Below are 17,355 nucleotides of genomic sequence, written 5' to 3'. Positions count from 1 at the left end.
AGTGTCCCTCTGCCTCTGTGATCGTGGTGCAGGAGCTGAGAGATTTTTTCCAGGAGACAGCGAGTTTTAAATCTCCCTCTGGCATTGCAAAGTAGACCCATATTGTGGCAAAGGCCAGCAGAGCTGCTTGCCTGGCCGGTCAGACATATGGGATGCCTCAAAATGGAGCTACGTGCAAGTTGTCTTGTTTAAGTGACCACCGCTCCATGCAGAGCAGCAGTGTGATTTACCCCCGCTGCTCTCTTCCACAGCTGCCCTGAGAATGATACGTGTCTCGCAGTTGGTGCTTTCGTCTGGTAGTTTGTAACAGAGGTAATCGCCTGCCCTCAAACTGAGAATAACCTGTAGTAGCAGACAAAGATATTGGCTTCAGAGATAGACCCAAATCTATACAATACTATTTAATCTTCTTAGGGACTGCAGGTATTAAACTGGATTGGCTATTCCTCCAGTAATATGTCCTTCACACCTGACCCTCTCTTGTATTAGAACTCTGCCAGCAGAGGCATCATGAAAATGGGATCATTTTCATCTGCCTCTCTCTGCAACAGCATCTCCCATCTGGTTGTTAAGTATCAAAGAAACTTCCAGCGCTACGCTCAACTGTTGGTACTCCCCTTCCTCTTGGCCAGCGTCTCTGGAAGGTAAGCTGTGGAGCTCCATTTGATTGCTTCAGATCTCTTATGACCGAGACAGTTCAACCAGTGAGAAAGGAGTCGGTCAGGAGTTGACCTGTAAGAGAACCGCTAAACTTACAAGACTAGAGAAACAAAGAGGTCGGTGGTCAGGTATTGTGAAAGGCTGGGGAGCTCTTACAGTGGAGCCTGGCTTCGGATATGTTTCTGCTTGCAGAAGGTCTTTTAAGCAGCTCATTCTGGAGTGGAGAAGTAAAAACAGTGTTTAAAGAGGAGTGCGTGCATACCTCTTCTGTTCTCTCTGCGTCACTTTTTCCTCTCTTATCTTTGTTAGGAAGGGTTATTTTCTAATAATGTGCAATCTGTTATACATATTGTGCAGTTCTGCCATATGCACGTTCATGTTCTTCTTACATATTAAAAGCAAAGCTTATATCATCTATTTATCTAGGTACTCCCATGACCCTCTATTACTGTTGCCTTAGCGATCCTCCCAACTATTTAAAAGAAGATAATAGTGCCTGTCTTACGAGAAATTTAGGCTGATTACTTCACTGGGTGTTATGCAAGAGGGTAAGTGTGTGCTAACTTGCATGAAGAGCTTATCACAGAATGGCTCACAAAACTGTGATTCACATCCAGCTCAAGAATAACGTAACATTCCCACTCTGGGGGAAAAAAATAATCTACGAAGAGTGATATTTTAAGATAAAACATTCAAGCAGTGCTGAAGGGTAAATTCTGTCCAGCCCCAAATCGCTGCCTCCATACTGTCACAGCTGCAGGCTCTGTCACTCTGGCATTTACAATTTCTCTCCCTTTCTAAATGCTGTTCAAATAATTATGCAAGATATGCTAATTATCCCCTAATAAATATGATTACAATTCCGCTTTGCCGGTTCTGATTTCTACAGGAAGGCTTGAAAAGGTGTAGTCATAGAAACGAGTGGAAGCTCAGCACCCTCAGTTTTGCTAGAACCAAGCCTTCCTCGTGTTCTCCTCAAACTGAAAGAAAAAAGGTCGCCATTCCTTGGTTTGTATTCTGTGGGAGTGCAAGGCTGGAGAGCCACGGAGCAGCATAGCTGGGAACTATCAAGCAGTTTTCATCTTCCTCTTGAGGTTACTTAGGTGAATAACTGGTCTGTTAGGAAGGAGGTTTTAACAGCACGATCTTGTCTTCCGAGCATCATATTTTCCAGCAATTTAAAGTAGGTTCCTTGACAGAAGCCATACCCTCTCCTCCTGCGGAACACTGACCCAGTTGTTAATATTACAGAATAACAACTGGACTCAAGTAAAAACACAAGCCTTAATAGCTCCTGGATGTGGGCATTAGGTGGAATCAGAGTTCAACTCAGATGGGACTCTCTCAAGGAACTCCTCTCTATTAAGGCAAACCTTTGATTATTAATCAGCATAGCCTACAGTCATTAAAAAAAAAAAAAAAAAAAAGACTGAAACCTGAATCGAGTTCTGCCTTTACTTATTTAAGTCCATTTCCTTTTATTGAAAAATAGAAAAACAGCCAGTGAAGTCGTGTTACCCAAATGGTGGAAAGTTGCGGTACTTTATTTTTTACACCAGATTTTCTTTTGCAGGATTCTACACTTTGTGTCATGCGGTTTCCCTCCTGACGCTTAAGATCAGCTACAAACTCCGATGGTGGATATAAGTGCAAATTGCTGATCAAGAGAAGTCTTCAGTGGCTTCCGGACACGGCTCTGATTTTTGAAGGTTTAGGAAATGCATTTACCACGGAGAAGGCGGCTACAACGGAACCGAATCTTTTTCTTGCTTGCCATGGTGTTGGTCCTCTCTCTCTATCAGCTCCAGTTCAGCCCCTCTGCCCTTCCAGCACCACACACAGCACCCCAACCCATGGACCCTGTCAAAGGGACCTCCAGGGACCTCTCCAGCAACAAGACGGCCCTAGCAGGCAATGTCACAGCAGCGCCCAACATAAGGCACTGTATATATGTGGATCCTGAGACCACTGTGCCCGTCACTACACCAGTGAATACGACACCACAGCGAGAAAACACCAGCGAAAGCTACCCGGATGAAAAGCCACCATATGAGTCCAAAGGAGAATATCCCCAGGACCTATTCAGTGTGGAAGAACGCAGGCAAGGGTGGGTTGTACTTCACATCTTTGGGATGATATATGTATTTGTGGCCTTGGCCATAGTGTGTGATGAGTATTTTGTCCCTGCTTTGGGAGTGATCACAGAGAAGTTGCAGATCTCTGAAGATGTGGCTGGAGCCACCTTCATGGCAGCAGGTGGATCAGCACCAGAACTCTTCACCTCCCTCATAGGTGTCTTCATCTCACACAGCAATGTGGGCATCGGTACCATTGTGGGCTCAGCAGTGTTTAATATCCTCTTTGTCATTGGCACCTGTGCCCTCTTCTCAAGGGAGATACTCCACCTGACATGGTGGCCCTTATTTAGAGACATCTCATTCTACATTGTAGACTTACTGATGCTCATCCTGTTTTTCCTAGACAGTGTCATTGATTGGTGGGAAAGCCTCCTTTTACTGACTGCCTATGCCACCTACGTGTTCACTATGAAACAGAACGTGTACCTAGAACAATGGGTGAAGCAGGAGCTGAACAAGAAGCTAAATGCTGTGCAGGCAGCATCAGCAGAGCATATACGGAAGGTTGGTGTCCTTATTGTTCAGAGGGCAAGTTGGAAATAGCTTGTTCTAGCGTAAATCACAAAGAAAAACCACATCTCCGTCACAAAGTGCATATTAAACAAACCTCAGCGTACAGGTACTGGTCAATAATTATGATTATATAATGGGCAAAATGCAATCTAGATAGTAGAGAGCCTCAGAAATTAGACAACCAACAGGGACTTCTACCCTTGCAATCACTAAAGATACTGGTTCTGGTTGCTTATCCACTTTCAAAGACACACGTGGGATTTTGCTTACTTGGTCACCCTTGCAGGAACACATTGTTCCCATAGTCTGGGAACAAGAGTGGACAGTTCTGTGTTAAACGGGGGGAAAAAAGGATTTTGCTAAGAGGCACTGTCCAAGCCTCTTGTAAATGAGAGGTGCTGGAAGGAAGTCCTTTTTCCCTTTCTGAACTGGGAAGCTGGTGGTATCACTTGTACTCCAGCCTGCAGCACGGAAGGGGACCTGGCAGCCTTTAGCAGCCATTGCACCTCTCCTAATCCGCGTTTGGCAACAAGGCCAAGACGCTCAGATCCCATTTCCGTGCACTGACCGCAGCTGTGTGTGCTCAGAGGTGCTTCGCACGCTGCTGGTGCTCTGACAGGGAGTTTTGTGGCTGTAACTGCACGCTCCAGATTTGAGACCAGGGCCCTTCACTCGTTGTCCTTTGAAGGAAGAGTTGACTGCTTACACAAAGACAGTATCTGAAGGCATCCCCAGACTAGCAGATCTGGCCAGGACACTTGGGGCTTTGTCTTCTTGAGCGTGCCTGCCCACTTCTTCCTTCTCTGTCCCTCCCCAACTCTCCTACTGCCAACTGTCAAGCAGAGACCACTAGATTTCAAGTTGTCCTCTGGCATAGGCTTGCTTTGCTAGCAGATGTGTGTCACTGGCACTCAAGCGTGCTTTGCCCCTTCTGATCTTGGCTCTCCACATAATTTAAGGAAAGAAAGGAAGAGGGGTGAGGATAGCTGAAGTGGTGCAGAATCAAGAGGGTGCTTTTCTTTCCTCCTCCCAGTCTGTCTTTCAGCCAGTGCTCATGGCTGGGAGTTCTGAAAGCTCACGTGTTACATTCCAGTGGGATACACGTGCAAGATCCTGCAGCTATACACACACACATCCCTGTGGACATCACCAGTCATCACAGATTGAATCTGGCCCTTCAGACTGAAGGAAAAAACCCTGCACTTTATGTTTACAGAGAACTCTCACTAGCGTACAGTAGCATGACAGAGCTGCTGGACCTAACCCACGGGAGAAATAAATTCGCCATAAGGAAAGTAATGGAAATCACTGGAAAAAAAATATACCCCTTTGCACCTTCACTCTGCCTCTGCTGGAAAATGAGTGAGGATACAGAGGTTTGGGGCTGAAGTCTGGGGCTGCCTTTATCTACAGGAATCAGATGGCAGAGGTTATCTGAGTTGGCCTCCGGGTACCTGCATCCTCAGTGAGGAGCTGTAGGTAGAATCCTGTGTCTTTTGGAGGCCACAGGGTTTTAAGAAGAGCCCATGGCTCCAGCTGTTTCAGTAGTTGTTTGTATTAGCAGACAGCCTGAAGAGCTATCACTAGACCCTGGAAAAGCAGGTGGAGTGCTAGTGATGTTCAATTGTTTTTTGTTCTTGCTTGCATGCAGAAAAGCAGTGGGGCAGTTGCAGATGATGGAACAAAGAAGCCAGCAGACGGGAGGAAGCTGCAGGTAGGTCTAAGCAACTTTATAGGGATCTGAAGTCGTTGTATTTTGAACACCCCCCCATGTGAGGTCCTGAATAAAGGTGTCAGCTTCTGTGTCAAGAAGCCTGGACCAAAGCCTACTTTGTGCAAAGAACCAGCCATGCTTGGCACAATACCCACAGCTTACTTAAGAGGGCATCTGGCTGAGTTGTGTCCTCAAAGGACTTTTATAAAAAAGTTGGGAGACAGCTCAAGCTTCCCAAGTGGAGTTGACTAGCAGAGCGCTGTTCATTCCACACTTTACAAGAGGCGTAGAGAAATTCAGAGCATGACCTTTCTTTCATGGCCAGTTTTCCTCCCAGGCTCCCAAAGCAGAGGTTGGTAAGGGCTGTCCTTCCGCATGGCAGCCACTGAAGAGTTAAATCCATTGCTGCTGGTTAAATTGCTGACCCTTTGTCTTCCCCACAGCTAGGCCTGTCTGATGGGGTGGCTTCACACACACGTAGTATAACAAGTGTTAGCTTCCTCATATGGATGCTGCTTGTTCCTCTACGCGCTTGACCTACCTGTACTAATTAATGTTCAGCCAAAAGCTCGTTAGGGCTCTGGCGTTGACTATAAAGCAGAACACCAGAGCTTTCGAGTTTAAGTCAGGACACCCGACATGACTGTAGCGTTACCTTGCAGCAGCACGTAAACCTACACACTTATTAGTGAGTTTATGACTAAAAGCACTGCATGCTTTGATTATTATAACTTAAAATAACATTGTATGGATGCTGAGTCCCTGTGAGCCCACTGCAGTTACCTCAGGACAGGCTGGCTGCTGTCTCCAGCCTGTCAGCAGTAGGTACTGACAGCCGTCCTGTGAACTCAAATGCAGAGGCTGTTTAAAATCCACTCCAAGGCTGCTCCTTGGGTTGGGGAGCTCAGCCTCCCTGTGAATGCACCCCTAGGGCAGAGGCGAACCAACGGTGGAGATGTTTTGAGGAGGAAACTGCCACTGACTGCTGCATTGTGCCTTTCCACAGCCCGCATCAGCCTTACAGCGAGGCAGCAGCTCAGCCTCCCTGCACAACTCTCAAATGCGCAGCACCATCTTCCAACTCATGATCCACACCCTGGACCCCCTGGCAGAAGGTGAGTGAATGCTCCACGTCTGAGGGACTTGGGTTTGCAGCCCTGAGCACGGAGCGGTGGAACTGGGAACAACAGCCTTTGTGTGTCAGGGTGCTGGGGATCAGCAACTCATCCTTGAAATGCAGCTCTGACTGTCACAGACCCAGGGTAGGAGGGGGGGGGAGCTCTGCAACGGTGGGCCGTACCCCTTCTGATCGCATGGCTAGCAAGGACAAACACCTCACCTTCTGGCCCTGCCATAGCTATTTTGCCTGTGCCAAACTGGTTACTGCTGTGGTGGCAGTCCCCCATCTTCCGTCTCTCTGACAGCAGGGGCAGCAAACATGAGTTACAGGCTTCCTCCATCTCACAGCATGTCACATCTTCCTTCCCCTTCTTAGCTCAGACCTCAGCCCAGCCTTGAAACGGCAGCATTCAGTGCATTCAGTGCTGAGTTTTGTTTTCAGGAAAGAGCTGCTCACCCATCAGTCTCGTTTATAATGGGATAACGAGCACAGGGAGAGCTCACTACCTGTACACCTCCCCAGCAGTGCGCACAGCCCCGCACAAGGCAAAAACCTGAAGAAAAGGCAAAAGAAGTTAAAACCCTTGAAGAATTATTGTTTCGACAGTGATTAGAATCCCAGCTGAGAGCTCAAACACACAGCGTGTTCCAGTTATGATGGTTAAGCCAATTTGTACTTGATTTAAACCAACACTGAGCGCCTCTGAAAGTCCACCTGCCACATTGCGGTACCATCACTGCCGTGGTAAACTGTCCCACAGCACTTTGCAGGCGATGGGCCGACTCCCCACGGCCAAGGGCTGATCAGCTCAGGACTAAGAGACGCCTTCCTTTAAACTGACCAACGTGCAGAGACGCCGCATCTCCAGGCAGACCCAGGGTCTCTGCACACAAACAACGTGCTGCATTTTATCAACTTTAATACAAGCAGCGTGTGGAGGTTCATTTTCCAAGAACTGGCGAAGCATTTTGAAAAATAGGGGTTTTTTTTTTTTGGATTTTCTTTCCTAGCTCAGCACATGCCCTGCCCCTCCACTGCCCTACTTGTTCTAAAGAGATTATCTGTTGTCCATTCAGAGAGAGATTGAAGCTAAGCAGATCAACACCTCTCGTGTCTATCACAGAGGTTACAAAAAGGACTCTCCAGATCAAAATCCTAGCTGTACAAACTGATCAAGGGAACAAAGGAGGCTTGGTAAGGACAGCAAGACAGATTAGCGTCTGCTTTGACAGATTTTAGCGAAGGCACCCATCATATTACTAACAGTAGCCTAACAAGAGCAAGACTCATCAGGGTTTGCTCTACCACCCTTGCCTCCTGTGCCCCGCCAGGGTGGTACCACCAGCACAAGGGTAACACCAAAACCTTACAGGAGGACATGTCATTGCCTCTAGCATCAGAAAGCACCAGACCTGAGGGACTGCTGCCACTCGAGAGACCCTCCGGCACCTTCTCACCCTTCCTGCACCTCTAGATGTCTTTGTGCAGCATCTGCCCACCCCAGAGCAGCACACGCTGGGCTTTCTGGTCCAGGCTGGTCCCCTGGTGAAACCCTGGAGCCTCGGGAAGAGTTGTGGGAGCCTGAGGTTGCCAGCCCGGGCCAAGGAGAGCGCTCCAGGGATGCCCCAGTCCAGCCCAGCCCAGAATACACTGCTGGGGGGTTCCAATGCGGTCGTAAGCCACTGGCCTTGCTAAAGGGGCTGTTGTTATCACCGCGACTCGTGAATATTGAACAAGAGGGACTCGGGAGGCAGTTTGGATCTTCTCTGAACGACAACTACCCCTCGCATTGCAGCGAGGCAGGCTCGGAGCTGCTGTCTCTGTGTGCGGCAGCCACTAGGTGGGAGTGTGACCCTGTGTGCTGGAGGACGTCTGATCCATTCCCCCCCCCCCGGGAGGATGCGAGGGTGGGCTACAGCCTGCAAAAGGTTGTTATTTCTCAGATGCTTTACTATAATAACGCCACTGAGTTAAGGGCAGAACCTCTGCCCCAGCTACACGCCTGTTCCACTCAACGCTGCTAGAACAGAGGCGGCTCCTTAGAAAAGATAATGATAAAGAAAGTTACTGACACCCCAACAGCACAGCGCTCAAAATCAACGCACCAGTGTCCCAGGTCCTGTGTATCTTGTAGGAGACGCTCCTTACGCTGGTAAATTCATGCTTAAAGAAAAGGGAGTCTGGAGAAAAGGAATCCTTTATGAATAGACTGAAAAACCTAAGTGGCTTGAGGATTTTGGCCAAAAAGGTGAAGGGACTTCCCCAGGATGACTCTGAAAAGGGATTTGAACCCGCCAAGGCGTAGCAGGACTGCAGGCTCAGCCTTTTTGGTACCCTCCGGACAGCTGGGCATGCAGCAAACCCTGGTCACCAGCAAAGTCCTTCTCTTCGCACGGCAGGCAGCACTGTCTGCCCCAGACACATTTCTGTAATTAGGTTGCAACACAAAAGATGATCCCAAAGCAATTTATCTTTCCTCAAGGGTCCTTGCCTGTAGCATCAGCACTTAGAGGCTGTGGGAAAGAGCACTCTACAAAAGAAAAAGGTTGCCAGCTATTGCTCAGCAGTTCCTAACTTAACCTACTGAAATTAGGATCTCTGTAGGGTTTCCTTCTCTCTGCTGCGGTTGTGTTTTATTTGGGCAGCACAGAAGAGGTTTCAGGGCTGCAAGGGTCCAAAATGTGGGAAAAACTGCCAGCACTGGGTCTCCAAAACTGACTTCCAGAGGCGGAGGCCTTAGAAATACAGTAGAAGTCTGAAATGCAAACTTTGGGTCACTGTTCCTAATGCAACAGCCCTTGTGTGAAACAATATTTCTCATTTGAACAGTGGATTAAGTCCAGAATGTTTGTTTTTTCTTTTTGTATTAGGAAGGGATCATTACATAAATCGTCTTCTCTCTACAGGAAACTAGGGGTTTTACTTCAGAAGTTCTAACATTTACATTGCCTCCTGAATTACATTTTTGATGGAAGCTTTTATTTCCAAAGTGTCTTTTTTTTTTTTTTTTTTTTTTTTAAATGAGGAATTTCTAGCAACTTTGATCTTTTCCCCAGTTTGTCTGAAAATGTGTAGAAGCAGAGCATGAGATCTTTTCAAGATCTTCCAGTTAGACACCAGAGGGAACTGTTGGGAAGTTAAAGGGAGGAAGGATTTTGGAAAGACTGAGGAACCCTCTCATTTCTGAACCTCCAGTCTTACCATTAGATTATTCTTTAAACTCTAGTCATACAGGGAAGAAGACAGAAGCCTGCTTTTATTTTTGAATGAAGAAAAAGGCTCCAGCAGCAAGGTTGTCAGAGCTGTCTACCCTCAGGATGCCCCAGTTAACAGGCTAATGATTTTGGAAATGAGACCAGGATAGAGCAGCAGGCAGTGTTGCAGGCTAGAGTTGAGCTGGAAGACTGAAGGCAGCTACAGTTTCTCCTTGCTTCATCAGCATTCAATCGCTTATTTTAAGAGAATCATGATACAAAGGGGCAAAAGGAATCATGAGAATTTTTTTTTTCACTTTGACTTTTAGACAGCAGAATCTCCAAATCCTCCTGGTTCATGCCAAATTAAAAAAAAAAAAAAATCCTTCCTGCTGTTCATGGCCTAAGTTTGTCCTGTTAGATTAAATATTAGAGCTAAAGAATTAATTAAACATAAAAGCCGAACTGAAGATGAAGCTCAGCTGCCACCTTAAGTCCAGCCTGGATGCTGTCAATCCCCAGCACAGGAATCTTCCCAAAGAGCATCTCAGGGCCCCTGGACACAGACCTGTCACCAGCAGCGAGTGCCCCAGGCTGCTGGAACAGCCACCCCGCTGCCCCAGCAAGGACTGAGCTGACAGATCTCCTTCCTCCCCGTGCTGACCCGCGGATCTGACCGGCTTAGAGCCCGCTCTTCTTCCAATCTCAGCCCATCCCGCACGACACGTGTGTCAGAGGAATTAACACCTTTTCAAATGAGGCTGATCTCATGAGAACGGGATAGTGGCCCGGACCTAATCTGTTTATCACGGCAGAGAGAGATGCTCACAGGCTCCGCTCGGGTCGGCGCTCGCAGCCTGCAGCCTAGGTGAGGGCAGGAAGCCAGGAGCTTGAATTGATATAATCTCTTCCAGGCTGAGCCTGACCGCCCTGACCCTGCTGACAGAAGCTTTTGCAACAGCTTCTGGGAAAAGCTGCACAGAAAAACGCGTTGCCCGGGGTTTAGAGGAGACTGGGAGCAAAAGGTCACCTCTTCGTTGCCCTGCCCCGATGGGTGTGCTTGTGCTTAGCGTCGGCAGAGGGGGAAGAAAGCAAAGTGCTTCTCCTCCCCTCTGGTAGGCTTCAATATTGACGAGGAGCAGGGAAGAGGCAGGCTCTTTAGTCCCAGCGAGCCTTTCAAAGCAGAAGAGCTCATCGTTTCATCTCTGTCCAGCCATTCCAGTGTTCAGTGGAAACCCCAGTGGGTGAAAAATGTTTCTGTCAGAAACAGGAATCTCACCAGGACAGAACTCACCCCAAGAGGCCTTAATGTCTGAGCCAGTCCCAGTTGTTGGATGTAGATCAGAATCCACCGATTTTCACGAGGTTCAGCTCCGAACGGCAGATCCGCCTGCATGGCTCAGGGCCCGGGACCTGCTATTGCTATCAGCTCAGCACCACGGTGACGAATAAAGCGGCAGGGCCCTGCCCTTGGGGCAAACGACCACAGCACGTTCTGGTTGCACAGCCAACGGTGCAGTAGATTAAATCAGCGTGATAAAACTTTCTGAGGAAATTAATTGACAGCCCCCCACACAAGCCAAGCACAGCATGGCCAGTTCCTTGGGGCTACTGTCCATCTGGAAACCCCGTGACCCTCAGCTTAGCTGTTGGGCAGGCAGCTCAAAAAATACAGATTAAAGCAAAATGAGGCTTTTCTTTGAGCCAATGGCTTGCTCACTTTCAGTGAGAGTAGGAGTCAAGGTATTTGAGCACAACACTTAACTATGGACACACGCACAGTTTCACAGTTCAGTGTAAAACAATAACAAAGCAGCTCAGCTGAGCAGAGCACGGCTTACAGGGGAAGAAGTCCTCAGCAGTCCCAGAAATACAGTACTGGACACCACACTGGTGAAGATGATCTCTCGGGTAGCCTGGGCCATGTTGAACCTGGATACCAGGGTTTAGATCAACACCTCTGCTGGAGACGCTCGTGTATACTTAATCAATGATCTTCCAGATAACCGGAACATAAAAGGTTTTTATTTTTCCTTACCATCAGATCACCAGGCTGCAAGCAGCCCAGTAAAGCCTCTTCAACAGCCACATGGCAGAAGGAAGGTGTCATTTTTAGCTTGCACATAATCTAGCCTGAAAAAAATCAACAGTGCTTTGGGAACAAAATGCTATTGCATTGAAACTCCTTCTCTGTTCTTTCTGCTTCCTACAAAGTGCAGCTATCCCCTGTATTACTGAACTGGAAAGGATTTCTCTTCCCTCTAGATTCTCTTTAAAACATGAAAGTATTGGTTACATGTCAAACTCCTGGCCTAATTGCCATAGTACTAAGCATTTAAACACAACAGCTATGATCGACTAGCAGCAGCCAAAACCTAGGGCCACAGCCAGAAAAACAACTCACCAGTTAGAGCTGACCGCAGCCCATGCAAGAGGAAAGGGGTGAGAGCGTGCGTGTGCTGGGGGGAGGCAGGTGAAGGGGGGCTTTGCACAGCTGACAGCTGCTGCTGAACGCATCCTTCTCATCCACAGCCAAATTTAAAGACAGGGTTGACATCCTGAGCAACATAGCCAAGACCAAAGGAGAGGCTCTGGCTGGACAAGGATCAAAACCAGAAGGTGAGTGCAAGAAGAGGCAGTGCCGTTTGCCTTGTTTTGCACTGCAATCCCTCGGCTTCCCAGCACTCAGCACCCAAGGGCTGGCGAACAAACACTGTGGTCTAACGCAAATTTTCGGTTATTACCGGTCACAGATGGCTGCTATAACAATGCAGCAGAAATCAATCGGTGTACGCTAACAGCGGGCAATAAAAGCCATCCCCACAGGAGCCTAGGAGTGGTGGGTGGAATACCGTCCAAACAGAAAGTGCTACAAGGGTGTAGTGTAAATTGGCACCAGAAGGGTGGAAGAGGGGAAATCAGGCCATTACGGACAGCAGCTGGGTGCTGCTATGCTGCCGATCTTTGGTACACCCTGCAAACGAGGTGTTCGTTAAAACAAAGTACCTTCATTTTAGCTTGGAAACTTGGCATGCTTGCAGAAGAGCACGAAAGATTCCTCCAGGGAGAAAAACCGCACTGACTTTGTCTATATCAATTCTAAGGGTCTGTGCATCCTCCATTTTAATAGTTTTTGGGGTTTTGATATCACTGCTGACTCACAGGCTTTCCGAGTGGACTCGGAGGCAGCAGCTGGCTGGGTCTGTGCTGTCTGTGAGGCTGGAGAATTTGAGAAACGAGCAAACTCTTGTGTGGAAGGTCCCACCTCCGCAAGCACCCCGCTGCGGTACAGCAGTCACCCGAGAACCTCACAACCTTGGGCCTCACCTACGTGAGTGAGACCAAGCTTGAGGAAAATACTGTTTAAGAAACCAGTAAATTCTCAGTGTGGGTTATCAACACCCCATTGACTTCACTGAACCATAAATTTTCAGCCCATGACGTGTTCCACAAACTTTGCTGGTGCACAGAGCGAGCTGTGCATCCAAAAGCATCATCGCTCTGCCTCCCGCTTCGGGATGAACGCATCCCACGTGAACTCCCTTAAGGGCTGGTTTCAGAAAGCCCAAATGGCACTGGCTGAAAAGACACATTTCTGAGAAATCTCCCCTCCAGGCTTGCTCCGTAGCGCAGTTGTCAGGCACTTACTGATCAGCTTCCCCAGTCCAGGATAAGATATAACACCCCATCCCGGCACAATTCATGGGATAACAGGATCCTACTGACTTGACAGGCGTGACTGCGTAGAGGGGAATTCTTGTAGCCTGAACTGCAGCCGTCTGAAAAGGGCCCTTGCTGTGGCCGAGCAGAGCACCAGACCCCCCCCTCTCACCCCTGCTCCGTTACCCATATTGCTACGCAAGCCCAGCACAGAGGACGTTGCAGTTATTTCCTTGTACGTGTCAGCACTTTCCTATTTGCATCTGAATACCTACCAAACGATTAGGGATTAAGGCCTGGCAGCACCTAACAGTCATTTCTCAGAAGGCTGGAAGAATATCAGCTCCCTGGAGAATGCCATGCTTTACTAGAAAAAAAAAGGGGAAGCAAAGCTTTACGTCCTTTCTGGCTTTTAAGGATGGCTTTAACAAGATCTTCAGAAGCCAGACTAAACCCAAGAAACGCTCGCCAGCTGCAGATCAGATAATCAGTATTTCCTTGCTGTTACGCACGTGCCCCTTACAGCAGTCTCAGATAGAAGCTCACAGCAGCACCAAGGTATCATTCTATGCCGGATGGGTGAGATTCTGCCTGGTTTTTCCTAATCACAATCCACAGAAAGCAGAGGGGGCGAGCAGGAAACCTGAGCAATCAGACTATGTTTGACACGAAATGCCACACATTTTTTTAGGAAGCTCAAACCTCCCTGCTGATTGAGGGGAAGGCGACTACCTGACGCTAACGTGACTGAAACCAGTATTCCTTCTTATCACTTTTAGCAGAAGAGGAAAAGAAGGCACCAAGCACCGTTCAGGTAACTCCTGCCAGCGATTCCGAACCCGGCAAAGACAAAGGGAAGGCAGGCGCACCGCAAGACGGACGGGTATTTCAACACACACGACAGGCAATAAGCGCTCGGTCCAGACCACACTTCCCGTGTACTTTCCTTCTTCCCTCTCTAGAGCTTTTGGGACAGGACCCAACCCATTCCCGTAACTGGCAGCTAGAAATAGTCAGTGTGTGTAGCGATATGTCAAGGTGTTGGATGAAGCATTCCCGCTTACCAGCATGAATCAGGTCCAAAATACGACACCAACTGCACAGCATTTTCTCCTCAAGTGACTCTCTGAGGTCAGAGGGCTACTCCAACATCAGGGAAGCCACAAGCACCTGCCTGTCCTTCATCAGTACATGCTTCTGTTTTGTCTCCCTAATCCCTCCTTTCAATTGATGTAATTTGCCTGTTCTGATGAGGAAAAGTTTTCAAAGAGTTTCATCTGCGTCAAAACTAGGACTGACTTTTAGATGGGGTTAACTAGTACAAAGTAGTTGACACAATACACAGGCACTGAGACAGGGTACGCCTGGATTTAGTCCCCCCACAGCCAGATGTGGGCTGCAGCTGCCCTCAGCCTGTTCCAGAGGTGACCTCTGCCAAGGCGAGGCCGCGGTGAATAGATGCTGCGCAGCCCCTTGTTAGCGTGAAAACGGGTTGGCTTTTCTTCTTTCTTCCTGGTCTACAGCCCTCTTCAGACAGCGATACCTCAGGAGACAGCAGCTCTGACAGTGAGGAAGACAGCGATGATGACAGCACAGACGACGACGAGAACGATGAGCCGTTATCTCTTGAATGGCCAGAAACTAGGAAAAAACAAGCAATTTACCTTTTCCTCTTTCCCATTGTCTTTCCTCTCTGGAGCACTATACCTGACGTTAGAAACCCAGTAAGAATCTGTCTTCCTTCTGCTACTGGAGTCATTAACTGAACTATAGATTTCCTCCGGGCAACAGTCCCCCGTTCTATTTGTCCACGTCCAGAGTCTTGGCATACTTGAAGTGCTGTTAATGCTGTAGGGAGTGGGATAGGAGCCCCAGCTGCCGCCTAGCACAGTGCCGGAGACTTAATTTAATAAATCACAGAAGACCAGCCCCTGCTGGTCATCTAATCAAGCTGACAAAAAATAAATACAATTAGAGAGAGCAAGGTCCATGTTAAAGCAATTGATTGCAGTGAAGCAGTGAATGATTTTCAGTGGGGATTGTTCACTTTCCTGAAACTTCTCCATGGTTTTCTTTTCAAACTTGATTTTAACAGGACTCCAAAAAATTCTTTGTCATCACGTTTTTCGGATCCATCATCTGGATTGCTGTGTTCTCTTACCTCATGGTGTGGTGGGCTCACCAGGTGAGGGGTTTCTTTTCTCTCTGCAAACAAAACCATTTCAGACCAAGTAGATGGAGAGAGAGGGAACAGTGTCACTGTGGCATTTTATCAGATGAATTACAGCTGCAGTCATCCATCAAAACAGTAGAAACTTTGTTTTGTTAGAACCCAAAAGGGAATTTTCAATTTCATTCTTTTCGATCTGACAAAGAGTCGTTCTTCTTCGAGAGCTTCCAAGGGAATTTGTGCATCAGTGAAAGGAAAAGCGCTGTCAAGATTTATCTTAATACTGCCTGTTCATTGATGAATGCTTCTGTGCAGAACATGATTACCCCTTACCTAATTAAAATGCTAGGAAAATACAGGTTCTGATTCTGGAAGCTGCTAAACGATCTCAACTCCCACTGCCTTAATGGGCACCTGGCATTCTGGGAAATAACACTTGCGGCTCGCAGAATCAGACCCACAATTTGCATTTAGTGATATATTGCACATTCACGGCGTAGTTGATCACGCCATAAATCCAGAGACTGGCACTTCCCAAAGCTCTCGGCTCGTACGTAGCTGGTGTTAGATTTGGAGGGGGAAGGGCAGAAGAGGTGAACTTGGGCCAGGAGAGTCGCGCTGTAACTGACGTGACCTTGCTTAGCCTTGGCAACGCTGTGATCAGATGCCCTACGCTATAGAGCAAAACCCAAGATCCACACGCACTGGGAAATTCAACTTTTTATCCTACAATGCAGAAAAACGCTACCATGCTTAAGGGGATTCAGAATATTTTAACTCACCTATGGCACAAAACCTAAAAGGCTGCACAGAGCAACCAAACTCCGTGTTCCAAAACGAACAGCCCTTCCCCACTTTCTTTGTGTTTATCAGGTTGGTGAAACGATTGGGATATCCGAGGAAATTATGGGGTTAACCATACTGGCAGCAGGAACATCAATCCCTGACCTCATCACCAGTGTCATCGTTGCTCGGAAGGGCTTAGGCGACATGGCCGTCTCCAGTTCCGTAGGCAGCAACATCTTCGACATCACTGTGGGGTGAGTATTTCTTCTGAAATGCAAACCTAGCTGGTTTTATTCCAAACACGGTCTTAATTAATTTCATTTTAGCTGCAATTAAATGAAGGGCAGCTGGGCAACTACTAGTTGTGAGGTTTTAATAAAAAACCAAACCCAGCCAGGAAAGACAGATTTTTATAAAACATAGTCCACCACCTTCACCTAATTCTGAATCAATAGAAAATTACTGATTTTTCAAGAGAAAAAGGCAACAAACCTTTGGCTAACATGAACGATTTACAGACAGGATACTTCTCTAGTCACTCAGACATCCCTGCGCAATCACAGCTCAGTATCTGTGCCTGGCCCTTTCATCAATAAAGCATCAGGATTTACTTTATTAGGGCATGCTGAGACACTTAATGGGTATTATACACTTACTCACAGGTATTATTTTAAAACCCCATTTAGATTCTGGGATTGCATTATGGTAGAGCAAGTATCATCCAAGTGCAATTTTTGGCAGGAACAACATCCATTGTAGATTTATGCTGAGTTATACTGAAAGCAGTCATGCTTTTTTCTTTTCCTGCACCAGTTTGGAAAAATTGCTTAGTTATGATGCAGAAAATGAACTGCCTTAAAACATTTATTTCAATTACTTTTCCTTTACTTGCAGTTTGCCAGTTCCGTGGTTCCTTTATTCTATCTTCAACGGACTCAGTCCAGTTGCAGTCAGTAGCAACGGTTTGTTTTGTGCAATTGTGCTCCTTTTTCTCATGCTCCTATTTGTGATTATCTCAATCGCGGTATGCAAATGGAAAATGAACAAACTACTGGGGCTCACTATGTTTGCTCTTTACTTTGTGTTTCTGATCATCAGTGTGATGCTAGAAGACAAGATAATATCCTGCCCAGTATCTGTATAACATTTGGATGGTTCAAGATGCATGTGAGCACATGCACATCAAAATCAAAAGGGGTTTAAGGTAGTAATTGTTCTATGGAAAGAAGCAACCAGAATTATGACCAACTTACTGAGAATAAAGTATCTTCAACATACGAAAACCAAAATAAATCTCAAGTGGTATGTCAGCCTCTGCTATTTGTCTTTAGGCTCAGAAAAGATCGTCTAAGGAAGTAACCAGTCTCAAATAACACACGTTTAGGCATTCACAGAAAGGC

The 17,355-nt window shown here is 47.3% G+C and overlaps 1 protein-coding gene across 1 annotated transcript; it reads left to right on the top strand.

Moving 5' to 3' along the window:
• Nucleotides 1-2,378: 2,378 nt before the first annotated feature.
• Nucleotides 2,379-17,099, top strand: SLC24A1 (solute carrier family 24 member 1). Its single transcript, XM_086471586.1, has 9 exons — nucleotides 2,379-3,302; nucleotides 4,963-5,025; nucleotides 6,032-6,140; nucleotides 11,872-11,958; nucleotides 13,782-13,882; nucleotides 14,523-14,723; nucleotides 15,095-15,184; nucleotides 16,043-16,209; nucleotides 16,850-17,099. Exons 1-9 carry the CDS (start codon nucleotides 2,379-2,381, stop codon nucleotides 17,097-17,099), a joined length of 1,992 nt encoding a protein of 663 aa, XP_086327712.1.
• Nucleotides 17,100-17,355: the final 256 nt, after the last annotated feature.

Source organism: Leptosomus discolor, chromosome 11 (assembly GCF_034619465.1).
Source record: "Leptosomus discolor isolate bLepDis1 chromosome 11, bLepDis1.hap2, whole genome shotgun sequence".
Lineage (NCBI taxonomy): Eukaryota > Metazoa > Chordata > Aves > Leptosomiformes > Leptosomidae > Leptosomus > Leptosomus discolor.
The sequence above is the reverse complement of the archived record's forward strand: the minus strand, read 5'-3'. Positions and strand labels throughout refer to the sequence as shown.

What these genes read in the sequence shown, in the direction of transcription:
- SLC24A1 (XM_086471586.1), top strand. Translation starts at nt 2,379, where the DNA reads ATGCATTTACCACGGAGAAGGCGGCTACAACGGAACCGAATCTTTTTC. An exon ending in CAGACGGGAGGAAGCTGCAG is followed by an intron (nt 5,026 to 6,031) that starts GTAGGTCTAAGC and finishes GCCTTTCCACAG; the next exon opens with CCCGCATCAGCCTTACAGCG. An exon ending in ATCTTCGACATCACTGTGGG is followed by an intron (nt 16,210 to 16,849) that starts GTGAGTATTTCT and finishes CTTTACTTGCAG; the next exon opens with TTTGCCAGTTCCGTGGTTCC.